Here is a 17,487-nt window from a genome sequence, read left to right as displayed (position 1 = left end):
ACATACATTACATTACTGATCCTGAGTTACATCCTGTATTATACTCCAGAGCTGCACTCACTATTCTGCTGGTGCAGTCACTGTGTACATACATTACATTACTGATCCTGAGTTACCTCCTGTATTATACCCCAGAGCTGCACTCACTATTCTGCTGGTGCAATCACTGTGTACATACATTACATTACTGATCCTGAGTTACATCCTGTATTATACTCCAGAGCTGCACTCACTATTCTGCTGGTGCAGTCACTGTGTACATACATTACATTACTGATCCTGAGTTACATCCTGTATTATACTCCAGAGCTGCACTCACTATTCTGCTGGTGCAGTCACTGTGTGCATACATTACATTACTGATCCTGAGTTACATCCTGTATTATACTCCAGAGCTGCACTCACTATTCTGCTGGTGCAGTCACTGTGTACATACATTACATTACTGATCCTGAGTTACATCCTGTATTATACCCCAGAGCTGCACTCACTGTTCTCCTGTGATGGAGATGATTATGAGGTCTTGTGAATCTTTCCTGACTGAGGAGTTGAGCATTGTGACCTTACAGTCCTCGTTCTGCTGTTTCGCCCCCGCGGTTCCTCCCCTCTCCCCATACAGAAGTGCAGACATGGAGGAGCCACAGATCATCGCTGTTAATAGTTACTTTTATTTTTTAAAAAGAAAGTGCAGCCCTCCACCTCCTCCTTCAGGTTTATATTCTGTTCCATGCACTGAGGAGCGCCCCCTGTATAAAAGATACAGTATAACACTGCTCATCCTGATCCCCCTGGTTCATTACTAGCATGCTAAAATGGCAGTGAAGACTGGCTTTGCCCCAGGATGGAGGGAGAATACCCGGGGACGACCATGTCAGAACGAGCTGATGACTGCGCTGTTCCCTACAGAGGTGGATGCTGGTCAGGGGCTGTGGAAAGCTGGGTGATTGGGGCAATGTATCGTCTCGTTCTTCACAGGCAGACACTTTTCTTGTGATATATGCAAATACTGGGGCAGTCACATGGCGGGAGGGCACCGTACAGTGTGACCGGGGGTGGGCACCTTGCAGTAGGCTGCCGTCTGCAGTCTCTCGGCGATCGTCGGATCATCGCCGCCATCCTGACGTTTCCATTGCTTATAACATATACAAGTCACGTTCCAATAAATTAAAGAGATCCACAAGTTTTACAACACGAGCAGCACTGAAAGAGTTAACACAACGAGGACGGAGTGCGCCCGGACGTCCACGATCGGGTGGGATACAGTCACAGGGGTCCTAAAAATTCTTTAAAAAATTGGCAACAGGTCATAAATCAGTTTTTTTTGGCAGTGGTGCCAGATGTGACCAGCAGGTGGCACCGTCATGGCAGGATTGAGTTATACCAGAGGAAATGGGGGACTTGTGACCCCGACTCCTGCAGGACCAGGACCCCGGTGTGGGGGGCACAGGGCAGGAAAGCTGGAGGGCCGCTGCTTGTGGCCATTTCTCCTCCTCTTCTTCCTTCTGGATATCGGGAAGGTAAACGGAGCTCAGCTCTCGCCTGGGATCCAGGCACATGAAGGGTTAACGGAGGCTTCATCTGGAGGCCGAGGCTCCTCAGAAGACGGGGATCTTGTCTCTGCGCACATCGTCCAGGTCGTCGTCCAGCGTGAGAAGAACCTGAGGAAGGATGGAGATGACACAGAAGGAGACCGTCAGAAAGCAGGAGAAGACACAGAGGAGGGGGAGCAGCGGAGACACTGACTGCCTCCACCAGGAGAGGACCCCTCTATTCTGCGCTGTCTCCCTACAATCCATCATGTCACCTCCTGCCCCCTCCACCATTACGGTGGGACCGACTACTCACCAGAAAGGAGAAGAACATGGCAGTCGCAGAAAGAAAGTGCCAGATGTCATGGTCGTCAAAAAAGTGCATCAGTATACACTCCCGGTTCTTCTCCCGGGACTGCGCTGGACTTTCCTAGAAATTATACATCATTTTTTTTATATATATTTTCAATTTTTGCAGAAATAAAAATCCAGTGACGTTGGAATATTGCAGTTTCCTGATTGGCCACTAGATGTCAGCACTGTAATGCGCATTTTCTTGTGCAGTACCGGCTGACACCCAGCAGCTGGCGATCGCGAGGTTTATTCTCACCTCCCAGCTGCTTAGGTTTTGGAAGAAGAAGTACAAAGCGGCGGCCCAGACACCGGCGGTGGCCAAGATGCAGAAAAGAGCCAGAGGACGGATCTTCTCGGAGCTGCGGAGCTGCAAATGGAAAACAGAGGGTGTGCTGAGAAGACGACGCCTGCCGCCCGTCCCGGTGACGGCCGCGCAGCTGACGTGTCGCTCTGCGCTGTTACCTTCATGATAATATAAAACGCCAGATACAGCAGCAGGTTACAGATGAAAATGCCCAACAGGTACGACGCAAAGTCCCGGGGGCGATACACCAGTCCAAAAATGGCGCTGGGAGACGGAAAAAAGGAAAGGTGAGGAGTCGGGCGGCACGATCCAGCGCCCACAATATGTCCTGTACTCACAAGAACCAGTTGACGAGGTTCCCCACGATCAGCAGGATCATCCTGTCCTGAGGGACAGAGATGGTGGCGATGAGACTGCGCCCCGAAACCACGGAAACCATTCGCATCAATCACTGGGAGCGGCGGAGCCCCTGATTCCGGTCATTACCTACCATGTACATGGGCCGGCTGCACTGCTGCACGCAGTCCGTGTACACAATCTGGAAAATTCGGCGGAAAATCCCGAAATCTGCGCAGAAAGCAAACAATGAAGCTGGGAAATCCCTGGCGATCAGGAAGCTGAGATCTGCGGTGCTGTTTGTGCTCCTGCCTGATGGACGAGGAGGTCGGCGGTTCTATTCACTGACCGTCAGAGCTGTCATGGTGTCACAGGACGCCTAACACCAGCTCTGCAGGGGGAGAGTCCTGGAAAACAGCACCCCAGATCTCATCTTCCTGAGCCGCCACCACTTATGGATATAGCTTTTGGGATTGGCTTCAATAAAACATGAAAAATGTGGAAACTGCTTGTAAAAATCTGACTTCTAGACTGAGATCTGATTCCTTGGCGTCACAGGCCCGAAGCCTGAGGCTGCACTACTAGGACCAGGCAGCGTGGAGGCAGTCCTGCGGATGGAGCTGTCATTAGGACCTCTCAGTAGTGCAGCCTCAGGCCTCGGGCCTGTAACTAGAATCCATCACATCTCAGGCGGGAAAAAAGAGAAAGAAGCAAAAAGGACGTTACCTGCATTGGACACGTCTGAGACAGGAGAGCAGAGGAGAGAGCAGAGAGATGGAGAGTATCAGTAAGGAGGAAACCATCAGCAAGGTGAGGACAGAATCCCAATGGGCATGATTACACCTGATCTGGATCCAGCCCTGAACAAACAGCTGACAATGTGTCTAGCTCAGCTGGGTGGTGGCTACTGTTCTCTGGTGTCAGCCAATGTATCTGCCCTGACAGGAGGGGTAACAGGAGGGATCCCCGTGCTCCTCACCGATCTTGAAGCGTCCCATGTAGTAGATGTGAGTGCTGAGCGCCAGCGAGCCGACCACGTGGATGACGGAGAAGATCACCCAAAACCACCAGTTGTCCTTCCCGAACACCTAGAAGAAGGGACAAGACGCCATGACTGGAGGCGAATCTGGAAGGCTGGACATCAGAGAGACCGGCAACACTGTGACCGGATGAGATGAGGCGACGTCACTAAAGGGGCTGTCCGGGAAAAACAGGATCGGCGATCACTGGAAAACTCCTTTAAATATCTGCTGTGTAAGATATGGACTCCTTCCTTCTTATGTTCATCGTTCTTGTGCAGGAATCGCTCTTACAATCACTTTTCACTACAACTATTGCACAATTTGTCTTCCACATCCTCTATGTATCACTGTGCATGAGGCGGACACAAACAGAAGAGGGAGAGTGCGCCCCCTGCAGTCCAATACGTCCTCATAATGCCATATAGGTGTAAGGCCCCCTTATCTCTTGGACCCCTGTGGTCTTCCATGTATCACTGCACATAGAGGATGCAGAAGACGTGCTATGATTTACAGGAGATAGAAAGTCGTGTCCATCCTCTATATATCACCGTACATAGCAGATGGGAACGAGCTAGCAGGGACTTGTCAGTGAGCTCATTCTCATAGCAGCTCATGTAAAAGTTCCAGATTTATCACCTTAGTACGTTCTATGATTTCTACATCCACACACATGGGGCGATCACACCGACCTCTGGGAGATCTGCCCCCTCGTAACTTCACATCAATCACTGTGGGAAGATGGCCAATCGAGGCCGCGGATGCTGCGCGCTGATTCAGCACAGTGACTGGAGAACTTACCACCCCCAGGACAGCCAGGAAAATGACCAACGCAAAGGAGGCGTAGGCTGCATAGGCGCTGGCGTTGATGTCGGGGTGACGCGTCTGGTACAGTTTCAGCATGCACAGCCCCGCGATCATGTACATGAAGGAGGTGTCTGAGGAGGAAACGTAGAAACACTCATCACTGAAGAGCGAGGATGAGAAAGACTGCCAGGAAGAACAAGAAGAGGGACGCGGGATGTCATCTAAAAATTATCCAGAGGATCAGACAGTTCTAGCACTGAGACAGACAACGGAGAGGGACAGTGACTGCACCAGCAGAATAGTGAGTGCAGCTCTGGGGTATAATACAGGATGTACCTTGTTTTTCAGAGCTGCACTCGCTATTTTGTTGCAGCAGTAATGTAATACCTCTGGGTGAATATATCTTAGTTTGAGGATAATTGTACAGAAGGAGAGAGAAACTCTCCAGAAGAGTGAAGCTGTTAGGGGCACAGACTGAAGGCTGCATACAGTTGTGGCCAAAAGTATTGACACCCCTGCAATTCTGTCAGATAATACTCATTTTCTTCCTGAAAATGATTGCAAACACAAATTCTTTGTTATTATCTTCATTTAATTTGTCTTAAATGAAAAAACACAAAAAGAATTGTCCTAAAGCCAAATTGGATATAATTCCACACCAAACATAAAAAAGAGGGTGGACAAAAGTATTGGCACTGTTCGAAAACTCGTGATGCTTCTCTAATTTGTGTAATTAACAGCACCTGTAACTTACCTGTGGCACCTAACAGGTGTTGGCAATAACTAAATCACACTTGCAGCCAGTTGACATGGATTAAAGTTGACTCAACCTCTGTCCTGTGTCCTTGTGTGCACCACATTGAGCATGGAGAAAAGAAAGAAGACCAAAGAACTGTCTGAGGACTTGAGAAACCAAATTGTGAGGAAGCATGAGCAATCTCAAGGCTACAAGTCCATCTCCAAAGACCTGAATGTTCCTGTGTCTACCGTGCGCAGTGTCATCAAGAAGTGTAAAGCCCATGGCACTGTGGCTAACCTCCCTAGATGTGGACGGAAAAGAAAAATTGACAAGAGATTTCAACGCAAGATTGTGCGGATGTTGGATAAAGAACCTCGACTAACATCCAAACAAGTTCAAGCTGCCCTGCAGTCCGAGGGTACAACAGTGTCAACCCGTACTATCCGTCGGCGTCTGAATGAAAAGGGACTGTATGGTAGGAGACCCAGGAAGACCCCACTTCTTACCCCGAGACATAAAAAAGCCAGGCTGGAGTTTGCCAAAACTTACCTGAAAAAGCCTAAAACGTTTTGGAAGAATGTTCTCTGGTCAGATGAGACAAAAGTAGAGCTTTTTGGGGAAAGGCATCAACATAGAGTTTACAGGAGAAAAAAAGAGGCATTCAAAGAAAAGAACACGGTCCCTACAGTTAAACATGGCGGAGGTTCCCTGATGTTTTGGGGTTGCTTTGCTGCCTCTGGCACTGGACTGCTTGACCGTGTGCATGGCATTATGAAGTCTGAAGACGACCAACAAATTTTGCAGCATAATGTAGGGCCGAATGTGAGAAAGCTGGGTCTCCCTCAGAGGTCATGGGTCTTCCAGCAGGACAATAACCCAAAACACACTTCAAAAAGCACTAGAAAATGGTTTGAGAGAAAGCACTGGAGACTTCTAAGGTGGCCAGCAATGAGTCCAGACCTGAATCCCATAGAACACCTGTGGAGAGATCTAAAAATGGCAGTTTGGAGAAGGCTCCCTTCAAATATCAGGGACCTGGAGCAGTTTGCCAAAGAAGAATGGTCTAAAATTCCAGCAGAGCATTGTAAGAAACTCATTGATGGTTACCGGAAGCGGTTGGTCGCAGTTATTTTGGCTAAAGGTTGTGCAACCAAGTATTAGGCTGAGGGTGCCAATACTTTTGTCTGGCCCATTTTTGGAGTTTTGTGTGAAATGATCAATGTTTTGCTTTTTGCTTCATTCTCTTTTGTGTTTTTTCATTTAAGACAAATTAAATGAAGATAATAATACCAAAGAATTTGTGTTTGCAATCATTTTCAGGAAGAAACTGAGTATTATCTGACAGAATTGCAGGGGTGTCAATACTTTTGGCCACAACTGTACGTTTGGCACAGAGGGTGTGAATATTTGTGCATTTATACCATGAATACTTTGTATATATACAGTGGAGAGAGTAAGTATTTGATACTCTGCCAATTTTGCAGTTTCCCCCTATACAGAATGGAGAGGTCTGTAATTTTTATTGTAGGTACACTTCACCTGTGAGCGACAGAATCTAAAAATAAAATCCATAAAATCACATTGTAGGATTGTTACATAATTAATTTGCATTTTATTACATGAAATAAATATTTGATCGCCGACCAACCAGCGAGAATTCTACCTCTCACAGACCTGTTAGTGTTTCTGTAAGAAGTCGCCTGCTCCGCTCTCATTACCTGGATTAATTACTCCTGTTTCATCTCGTTACCTGTATAAAAGACACCTGTCCTACACACTCTGACACTCCACCATGGCCAAGACCAAAGAGCTGTCTAAGGACACCAGGGACAAAATTGTAGACCTGCACAATGCTGGGATGGGTTACAGGACAACAGGCAAGAAGTCTGGTGAGAAGGCGACAACTGTTGGCACAATTACTAGAAAATGGGAGAAACACACGATGACTGTGTCATGATTCCCCTGCTCAGTGAGTGACTGCTATGCTGTACTATGGACACTGTCTTGTTAAGTTGTCTGTCTTGATTGACAGCTCTGCTGTTCAGTCCTGTGACTGGGGCAAGCTGGACTTTTTGCAGGTGTTCAGTGTTCTGGTAATTGCACACCTATGTAACAGAGCTGTCGGCCCCTGATCCCTGCCAGACGTAGTTTGTGCTTCTTGGTGAGTGGTTGCCTGATTCTCTTGCTTTGAGTTCTGATCTGCTGCTGCCCGACGCTTTGGACCGTGTTCTGACTATCCCTTTGTCTTGTCCTTCGGCTTTTGATCCGCTATCTCTTGTTATTGACCGTGGACTGTGACCTAACTCACGCCTTTGTCTTTTCCCTTGGTTATCTACGTACTCTCTTGGTATTGACCCCGGAATGTCTGACTCTTCTGCCTCACAGTCTGTCCGTGAGTAGTGACTAGCGTCACAGACTGTCAATTTTCCTCGGTCGGGGGCTCCATGCAGGATCTCGTCATGTGGGGTAAGGATGATTCTGAGAAAGGTCAGGAATCAGACAAACCAAGAAAGCACAATAATTTGAACCCCTAAAAAATACCTTTTAATTCAATAATTAAAAAACACTAGACAATCCTAAATACCAGGGGATAAAGGCAGGGCCGGCTCCAGGTTTTTTAGGGCCCCGGGCGAAAGTCTGTGGGCCCCCCCCTCTTTAACACATACCATGATTTATTCCGTGTGACATCAGTGGTGCCAGCCAAAAATGGACTTGTCTCCGTGTGGATCACACAGACACGCATGTGATCCACACGGACACTCGCTCTGTGGCAAAACACGTTCATGTGAAGGAGAATATTGATTAGTAGTGTACGTATGAAAGAAAGAACAGAGGGAGAGAGAGAAAGAAAGAACAGAGGGAGAGAGAGAAAGAAAGAACAGAGGGAGAGAGAGAAAGAAAGAACAGAGAGAGAAAGAAAGAAAGAACAGAGAGAGAGAGAAAGAAAGAACAGAGAGAGAGAGAACGAACAGAGAGAGAACGAACAGAGAGAGAACGAACAGAGAGAGAACGAACAGAGAGAGAACGAACAGAGAGAGAACGAACAGAGAGAGAACGAACAGAGAGAGAGAGGAAGAACAGAGAGAAAGAGGGGAAAGAAAGGAGAGAAAGAAAAAAGACAGAAAGAAAAGAACAGAGAGAAAGAAAGAGTGGACAGAAAAAAAGAACAGGGAGAGAGAAAAAGGAGGGGAAAGAAAGAACAGAGGTAGAGAGAAAAAGAAAGAGGGGGAAGAACAGAGAGAAAGAGGAGAAAGAAAGAACAGAGAAAGAAAGAGGGGAAAGAGAGAGAGAGAAAGAAAGAGGGGAAAAAAGAACAGAGATGGAGATAGAACAGAGAGAGAAAGAAAGAGTGGACAGAAACAAAGAACAGGGAGAGAGAGAGAAAAAGGAGGGGAAAGAAAGAACAGAGAGGTAGAGAGTAAAAGAAAGAGGGGAAAGAACAGAGAGAGAAAGAGGAGAAAGAAAGAACAGAGAGAAAGAAAGAAAGAACAGAAAGAAAGATGGGAAAGAACAGAGAAAAAAGAAAGAGGGGAAAGAAAGAACAGAGATAGAGAGAAAGAAACAGAGAGAAATAAAGATTCTATAAAGATACCATAGCAGCCCGGCTCCTATTGTAGTGCCCACCTGAGCCTCCTGGTGCAGGACATATCATGATCCGCACACATGGCAGGCATCCCCGATTCCAAGGCGATCCTGCTGACCCGCGCTGTCAGAGGAGGACACGGTGATGGATCTGAAGCATTTCCTGAAGTGCCTCCATGGTTCCATCACAATCTCCTCCCGAAATTACCTCATTTACGGTCAGCTTCCAGCCCATCACTTCCGGTAGAACGTCACATGCGAGTTTTAAAGTGCTCCTTGGGGCTCTGCCATGTACTCCTGTGTCCGTGGGAAAAGTAAGCTCCCGGCTGGGGCAGTCTCTCAAAATCGGGACTGTGTCGCTGGATCCGAGACGGTTGGAAGGTATGAATGCTCCCCACCATACACCTCGTACACACGGCTCCGCTCTGTACACCTCGTACACACGGCTCCGCTCTGTACACCTCGTACACACGGCTCCGCTCTGTACACTTCGTACACACGGCTCCGCTCTGTACACTTCGTACACACGGCTCCGCTCTGTACACTTCGTACACACGGCTCCGCTCTGTACACTTCGTACACACGGCTCCGCTCTGTACACTTCGTACACACGGCTCCGCTCTGTACACCTCGTCCACACGGCTCCGCTCTGTACACCTCGTCCACACGGCTCCGCTCTGTACACCTCGTACACACGGCTCCGCTCTGTACACTTCGTACACACGGCTCCGCTCTGTACACTTCGTACACTCGGCTCCGCTCTGTACACTTCGTACACACGGCTCCGCTCTGTACATCTCGTCCACACGGCTCCGCTCTGTACACCTCGTCCACATACGGCTCCGCTCTGTACACCTCGTCCACATACGGCTCCGCTCTGTACACCTCATACACATACGGCTCCGCTCTGTACACCTCATACACATACGGCTCCGCTCTGTACACCTCATACACGCGCGGCTCCGCTCTGTACACCTCATACACGCGCGGCTCCGCTCCGTACACCTCATACACGCGCGGCTCTGCTACATCCACCCTGTAAACCCCTCCTGACCCCACACAAACTTTACCTCATCCAGCACCATGACAACCAGCACAGCAGAGTCCTGCAGCCACAGAGGCCCCTGATCATGTGACCCCTGACTCCTCCCCCCCTGTGACCTCATCACAGGTCCTGTGCTGCACACAAGAGAACAGCCGTAGTGATGACTCATTGCTGGCTGTGAGTGGCTGCGTGGGTCCCTCGGGGAGGGCAAGGATGGGGTTGTGAGCCATGTATGGTATGCCAGACACCGTGAGTGGGCCCCCCCATCTCGCCGGGGCCCCGGCACTTGCCCGGGTGCTGACGCCGGCCCTGGATAAAGGGCCTGTACCAGTACCCAATATGAAAATCAAGGTAAATATATTTTATTACCGGGTTAAAGCTAAGCTCACCCTATTGGGCCCTCATAAGGCCCTTCCTGACTGCAGAGGTTGGCACCTTAGGTGTTGACGATGTGGCGCCCCCGCTCAATGTCAGTAGCCCTAGAAGACCCTAGACCACCCTAGGTAGCCAAAAAGTGGGATACACAGAAAAACACACACATGCATATACACCCGAAAAAGATCTAGTGGAGAGACATAAATATGTCTCTTAAGGAAAAAAAGTGCTACAGTGCTGTAAACTTATCTCAAAGTAAAAAATCACTATTGAATGAACTTATCTCGGAGTATAAAAATACTTATATGCTGCAAAAAAGACAGACCATGGGGTAAATACCCACACACTGATAATACCGCAAAAAACACGTACAGAAAAAAATCAAATGTCTATAATTAGAGCATTCCAGTGTTAGAAGAAAACGATTAGTCTAACAGACTAAGTAACCATTGCTGTTTGTGACACACTACACTGTCATGGATTAAAATCCTGCAGGGCACGCAAGGTCCTCCTGCTCACATGTCCAGGCCCGTTTGGAGTTTGCCAATGACCATCCGGATGATCCAGAGGAGGCATGGGAGAAGGTCATGAGGTCAGATGAGACCAAAATAGAACTTTTTGGTATCAACGCCACGCGCCGTGTTTTTAGGAAGAAGAAGGATGAGTACAACCCGAAGACACAGTCCCAACCGTGAAGCATGGTGGGGGAAACATTATACTTTGGGGGTGCTTTTCTGCCAAGAGGACAAGGTTTGTTTTGACCAACAACCTCCTTCTCTCAGAGCATTGAAGACGAGTCGTGGCTGGGTCTTCCAGACCTGAACCCAATAGAAAATCTTTGGAGGAGCTGAAGCTCAATGTTGCCCAGTGACAGCCCTGAAACCTGAAAGATCTGGAGAGGATCAGTATGGAGGAGTGGGCAAAAACCCCTGCTGCACTGTGTGCAAACCTGGTCAGGAAATATAGGAAACGTCCAACCTCAGTAACTGCAAACAAAGGTTTCTGTACCAAATATTAAGTTCTGTTTTCTATTGTATCAAATACTTATTTCATGTAATAAAATGCAAATTAATTATGTAACAATCCTACAATGTGATTTTCTGGATTTTATTTTTAGATTCTGTCACTCACAGGTGAAGTCACCTACGATAGAAATTAAAGACTTCTCCATTCTTTGTAGGTGGAAAAACTTGCAAAATCGACAGAGTATCCAATACTTATCTCCCCTCTGTAGACACACGTGTATTTGCTGTCACATTGTTGTCGGTCGGTTTCTTACCAAACTGGAAGTTGGAGTAGTTGGGGCAGACGTGGTAACAAGCGCTGAGGACGCCCTCCATGATCAGAGCGATGCCCATCGTGTAGAAGAGGCCAAAATGTTTAGGGATGCCGAATTCCTGCGAGAAGATGAGACGTCACCTGTAATGTCTGTCCTGGGTCCTCGTTCTCTGGCAGACAGCAGGTTATAGACCTCCGGTCACTGCCGGCCCCCCGTGGCCGTCCTCCCTGCACCCTCCTCCCATCCTCATACATGGGGGGCTGCAGAGTCCACATTATTGTCAGATGTCATTGCTCTCCCACTGTTCACCACTCATAGGAAACATAAGTGCCTGCTGTTAGTGCCTGCTGTCGGTGAATGGTCGGCGCCTGCTGTCAGTGAGTGGTCGGCGCCTGCTGTCGGTGAATGGCAGGCATCTGCTGTCAGTGACTGGTCGGTTCTTGCTGTCAGTGAATGGTTGGCACCTGCTGTCGGTGAATGGTCGGCGCCTGCTGTCGGTGAATGGTCGGCGCCTGCTGTCGGTGACTGGTCGGTTCTTGCTGTCGGTGAATGGTCGGCGCCTGCTGTCAGTGAATGGTCGGCGCCTGCTGTCAGTGAATGGTCGGCGCCTGCTGTCGGTGAATGGCAGGCATCTGCAGTCAGTGACTGGTCGGTTCTTGCGGTCAGTGAATGGTCGGCGCCTGCTGTCGGTGAATGGTTGGCACCTGCTGTCGGTGAATGGTCGGCGCCTGCTGTCGGTGACTGGTCGGTTCTTGCTGTCGGTGAATGGTCGGCGCCTGCTGTCAGTGAATGGTCGGCGCCTGCTGTCGGTGAATGGTCGGCGCCTGCTGTCGGTGAATGGCAGGCATCTGCAGTCAGTGACTGGTCGGTTCTTGCGGTCAGTGAATGGTCGGCGCCTGCTGTCGGTGAATGGTCGGCGCCTGCTGTCGGTGAATGGTCGGCGCCTGCTGTCGGTGAATGGTCTGCATCTGCTGTCGGTGACTGGTCGGTTCTTGCTGTCGGTGAATGGTCGGCGCCTGCTGTCAGTGAATGGTCGGCGCCTGCTGTCGGTGAATGGTCGGCGCCTGCTTCGGTGAATGGCAGGCATCTGCTGTCGGTGAATGGTCGGCGCCTGCTGTCAGTGACTGCTCAGTGCTTGCTGTCAGTGAATGGTCAGTGACCTGACACCATGACTGGACGGTGAGGACGGTGATCGCGGGTGACGTACCAGGGCGTAGACGTCGTTTGCCTCCAGCAAGCTGCGGTGCTGCAGATCTCGGTACAGGACAATCAGAAGGAAGAGGAATCCGAGGAGGATGTGGCCCATGTTACTCATGATGTTATTGAATGCGCTAAGGGAGGGGAGATAAGCGAAAACAATTAATATCTGCAGCTAAACTATCCCACAATGGAAGCCTAGGCGCCATATTGTCATGCAGGCATCTGGGAAAGCTGGGTGAGGTCCCATACAGCAGCTGGAATGGAGACATTCTGCTGGATACTCAGTCCAGAGACTGGCGGGATGTGCGAGGCTCACCTGAGGACCCCCAGGGGGTGCGCGCACAGGAAGTTATAGTAACAGATGTCTTGGTTCCCGGTAACATTCACCACCTGGTGAAATACGGAGAAAAGACGTCACATGACATCATGGAGGACGACAGGAGAGCGCAACGAGAACTGAGACCAGAGACCCCACCATCCCTGCACAGGTTAAATCTACTGGAAAATTCTAGCAAATGTTTCCCTTTTATAATGGATAATGCACTATGCTCCAGTCACATCCAGAGCTGCATTCACACTTCTGCTAGTTTATAATGAACGCTCTGAACTTCCAGTTTCTGCAGAGAAGTAAGAAATTCATGATCATACCAGTGCACCGTGGGGTCAGCGGTGTCATGGCACACTGTGGGATCAGCGGGGGAGCAGCGCCCTGTGGGATCAGCGGGGGAGCAGCGCTCTGTGGGGTCAGCGGTGTCATGGCACACTGTGGCATCAGCGGGGGAGCAGCGCCCTGTGGGGTCAGCGGTGTCATGGCACACTGTGGGATCAGCGTCCTGTGGGGTCAGCGGTGTCATGGCACACTGTGGGATCAGCGCTCTGTGGGGTCAGCGGTGTCATGGCACACTGTGGGGTCAGCGGGGGAGCAGCGCCCTGTGGGGTCAGCGGTGTCATGGCACACTGTGGGATCAGCGGGGGAGCAGCGCCCTGTGGGGTCAGCGGTGTCATGGCACACTGTGGGATCAGCGCTCTGTGGGGTCAGCGGTGTCATGGCACACTGTGGGATCAGCGGGGGAGCAGCGCTCTGTGGGGTCAGCGGTGTCATGGCACACTGTGGGATCAGCGGGGGAGCAGCGCCCTGTGGGGTCAGCGGTGTCATGGCACACTGTGGGATCAGCGGGGGAGCAGCGCTCTGTGTGGTCAGCGGTGTCATGGCACACTGTGGGATCAGCGGGGGAGCAGCGCCCTGTGGGGTCAGCGGTGTCATGGCACACTGTGGGATCAGCGGGGGAGCAGCGCTCTGTGGGGTCAGCGGTGTCATGGCACACTGTGGGATCAGCGGGGGAGCAGCGCCCTGTGGGGTCAGCGGTGTCATGGCACACTGTGGGGTCAGCGGGGGAGCAGCGCCCTGTGGGGTCAGCGGTGTCATGGCACACTGTGGGATCAGCGGGGGAGCAGCGCTCTGTGGGGTCAGCGGGGGAGCAGCGCCCTGTGGGGTCAGCGGTGTCATGGCACACTGTGGGATCAGCGGGGGGAGCAGTACCCTGTGGGGTCAGCGGTGTCATGGCACACTGTGGGATCAGCGGGGGAGCAGTACCCTGTGGGGTCAGCGGTGTCATGGCACACTGTGGGATCAGCGGGGGAGCAGCGCCCTGTGGGGTCAGCGGTGTCATGGCACACTGTGGGATCAGCGGGGGAGCAGCGCCCTGTGGGGTCAGCGGTGTCATGGCACACTGTGGGATCAGCGGGGGAGCAGCGCTCTGTGGGGTCAGCGGTGTCATGGCACACTGTGGGATCAGCGGGGGAGCAGCGCCCTGTGGGGTCAGCGGGGGAGCAGCGCACTGTGGGGTCAGCGGTGTCATGGCACACTGTGGGATCAGCAGGGGAGCAGTACCCTGTGGGGTCAGCGGTGTCATGGCACACTGTGGGATCAGTGGGGGAGCAGCGCCCTGTGGGGTCAGCGGTGTCATGGCACACTGTGGGATCAGCGGGGGAGCAGCGCCCTGTGGGGTCAGCGGTGTCATGGCACACTGTGGGATCAGCGGGGGAGCAGCGCTCTGTGGGGTCAGCGGTGTCATGGCACACTGTGGGATCAGCGGGGGCGCAGCGCCCTGTGGGGTCAGCGGAGGCGCAGTGCACCATAGGGTCAGCGGGGGGGCACGGTGCACTGTGGAGTCAGCGGGGGGGGGCACGGCGCACCGAGGAGTCAGCGGGGGCCGCTACATACCGTCTGGTAGGTAATGACGAGCTGGATGACGGGCAGAGCGTAGAACACGGCGATGGTGATTATGTTCCTATGTGCGGGAGACAAACAGAACATATAAGAATGGCGGACGTGGAGGTGAGGGGTGGACCCCCCCGACCCCCACTCACCAGAAGTAGATCTTGTACTTCTTACTGATGCTTCTCCGGTCCTTGATGGAGAGATCAGAGACGTACAGGAACGTCTGCAGGAAGAATCGTCACAAGTAATCACCAGGTGAATGAACGCTAAGCAGGCGACACGGCGGCCGAGGGGAGCGTCTGACTTCTACCTTCGCTTGGATGACATTTTTATCGCCCTCCATCTCCGGGATCCCATCAAAGTCGCTCTCCTCATCCATAGAGCTGTCGGAGTACACCCGCGGGCGAGGGATGGGGGGAAGAGACTTTCCTTTCCTCTGGCGAGACTCATCTGAGGTGAAAAAAAGAGATTTCAATCTACTGTTCCCTGTTATCAGCCATCTCTGCTTGGGGAGGCTGACGGTAGTGTCCTGCTGCTCTCACCTATGGCCCCGTAGCTGCTTCCTTCTGGGGTGCCGGTGGTGATGGGATGTGAAGCCGCCACCGTTCCCTCTCCTGTAAACAAGCACAATATGACCCTAAAATATGGCGCCCAGTCACATGACCCCCCCACTAATAATAAACACAATATTGGGGGTGATCACTATTAAAACTCCGCTCCCGCACCTTCATCCGGGCTCCCATTAATGTTCATCAGACTTTTCTTCTGAATCCTGAAAAAGCAAACAACAAAAAATGTCAGCACTGTCCATGTACTACCGGCAGTCACCACAGGAGGGAGCAGCTCCCACCACTAACATGTACTACCCACAGTCACCACAGGAGGGAGAAGCTCCCACCTCTAACATGTACTACCAACAGTCACCACAGGAGGGAGCAGCTCCACCACTAACATGTACTACCCACAGTCACCACAGGAGGGAGAAGCTCCCACCATTAACATGTACTACCCACAGTCACCACAGGAGGGAGAAGCTCCCACCACTAACATGTCCTACCCACAGTCACCACTGGAGGGAGCGGCTCCAGCACTAACATGTACTACCCACAGTCACCACAGGAGGGAGCAGCTCCCACCATTAACATGTACTACCCACAGTCACCACAGGAGGGAGAAGCTCCCACCACTATCATGTCCTACCCACAGTCACCACTGGAGGGAGCGGCTCCAACACTAACATGTACTACCCACAGTCACCACAGGAGGGAGGAGCTCCACCACTAACATGTACTACCCACAGTCACCACAGGAGGGAGCAGCTCCACCACTAACATGTACTACCCACAGTCACCACAGGAGGGAGAAGCTCCCACCACTAACATGTACTACCTACAGTCACCACAGGAGGGAGAAGCTCCCACCACTAACATGTACTACCCACAGTCATCACAGGAGGGAGCAGCTCCCACCACCAACATGTACTACCCAAAGTCACCACAGGAGGGAGAAGCTCCCACCACTAACATGTACTACCCACAGTCACCACAGGAGGGAGAAGCTCCCCCCACTAACATGTACTACCCACAGTCACCACAGGAGGGAGAAGTGCCCACCACTAACATATGCTACCCACAGTCACCACAGGAGGGAGAAGCTCCCACCACTAACATGTACTACCCACAGTCACCACTGGAGGGAGCGGCTCCCACCACTAACATGTACTACATACAGTCACCACAGGAGGGAGCAGCTCCCACCACTAACATGTACTATCTACAGTCACCAAAGGAGGGGTGCAGCTCCCACCACTAACATGTACTACCCACAGTCACCACAGGAGGGAGCAGCTTCACCGCTAACATGTAATACCCACAGTCACCACAGGAGGGAGCAGCTCCCACCGCTAACCTGTACTACCCACAGTCACCACAGGAGGGAGCAGCTCCCACCACTAACATGTACTACCCACAGTTACCACAGGAGGGAGCAGCTCCCACCATTAACATGTACTACTCACAGTCACCACAGGAGGGAGCAGCTCCACCACTAACATGTACTACCCACAGTCACCACAGGAGGGAGCAGCTCCCACCACTAACATGTACTACCCACAGTCACCACAGGAGGGAGCAGCTCCACCACTAACATGTACTGCCCACAGTCACCACAGGAGGGAGCAGCTCCACCACTAACATGTACTGCCCACAGTCACCACAGGAGGGAGAAGCTCCCACCACTAACATGTACTACCCACAGTCACCACTGGAGGGAGCGGCTCCCACCACTAACATGTACTACATACAGTCACCACAGGAGGGAGCAGCTCCCACCACTAACATGTACTATCTACAGTCACCAAAGGAGGGGTGCAGCTCCCACCACTAACATGTACTACCCACAGTCACCACAGGAGGGAGAAGCTCCCACCACTAACATGTACTACCTACAGTCACCACAGGAGGGAGCAGCTCCCACCACTAACATGTATTACCCACAGTCACCACAGGAGGGAGCAGCTCCCACCACTAACATGTACTACCCACAGTCACCACAGGAGGGAGAAGCTCCCACCACTAACATGTACTACCCACAGTCACCACAGGAGGGAGAAGCTCCCACCACTAACATGTACTACCCACAGTCACCACAGGAGGGAGAAGCTCCCACCACTAACATGTACTACCCACAGTCACCACA

General features: G+C 51.5%; 1 protein-coding gene across 4 annotated transcripts in view; it reads right to left on the bottom strand.

Annotated features, from left to right (window-relative positions):
- Positions 1–648: 648 nt before the first annotated feature.
- SIDT1 (SID1 transmembrane family member 1) overlaps positions 649–17,487 on the bottom strand; it is a 129,639-nt gene continuing 112,800 nt past the window's right edge. For 3 of the 4 annotated variants that reach the window (XM_073577038.1, XM_073577040.1, XM_073577041.1), the window contains 17 exons: positions 15,516–15,562; positions 15,333–15,404; positions 15,101–15,240; positions 14,940–15,013; positions 14,794–14,860; positions 12,886–12,959; positions 12,577–12,700; positions 11,370–11,487; positions 4,344–4,480; positions 3,503–3,611; positions 3,250–3,264; positions 2,678–2,754; positions 2,526–2,572; positions 2,346–2,451; positions 2,140–2,250; positions 1,846–1,959; positions 649–1,658 (listed from right to left, as the gene is read on the bottom strand). In XM_073577038.1, the coding sequence (XP_073433139.1) occupies positions 1,596–1,658; positions 1,846–1,959; positions 2,140–2,250; positions 2,346–2,451; positions 2,526–2,572; positions 2,678–2,754; positions 3,250–3,264; positions 3,503–3,611; positions 4,344–4,480; positions 11,370–11,487; positions 12,577–12,700; positions 12,886–12,959; positions 14,794–14,860; positions 14,940–15,013; positions 15,101–15,240; positions 15,333–15,404; positions 15,516–15,562 (1,495 nt within the window). In that variant the 3' untranslated portion in view covers positions 649–1,595. The remainder of the gene's footprint in view (positions 1,659–1,845; positions 1,960–2,139; positions 2,251–2,345; positions 2,452–2,525; positions 2,573–2,677; positions 2,755–3,249; positions 3,265–3,502; positions 3,612–4,343; positions 4,481–11,369; positions 11,488–12,576; positions 12,701–12,885; positions 12,960–14,793; positions 14,861–14,939; positions 15,014–15,100; positions 15,241–15,332; positions 15,405–15,515; positions 15,563–17,487) is intronic. The other variant, XM_073577039.1, reaches the window with a different exon arrangement.

The sequence above is a fragment of the Dendrobates tinctorius genome, unplaced genomic scaffold (genome assembly GCF_039654945.1).
Source record: "Dendrobates tinctorius isolate UK_male_01 unplaced genomic scaffold, ASM3965494v1 ptg000054l, whole genome shotgun sequence".
NCBI lineage: Eukaryota > Metazoa > Chordata > Amphibia > Anura > Dendrobatidae > Dendrobates > Dendrobates tinctorius.
The sequence above is the reverse complement of the archived record's forward strand: the minus strand, read 5'-3'. Positions and strand labels throughout refer to the sequence as shown.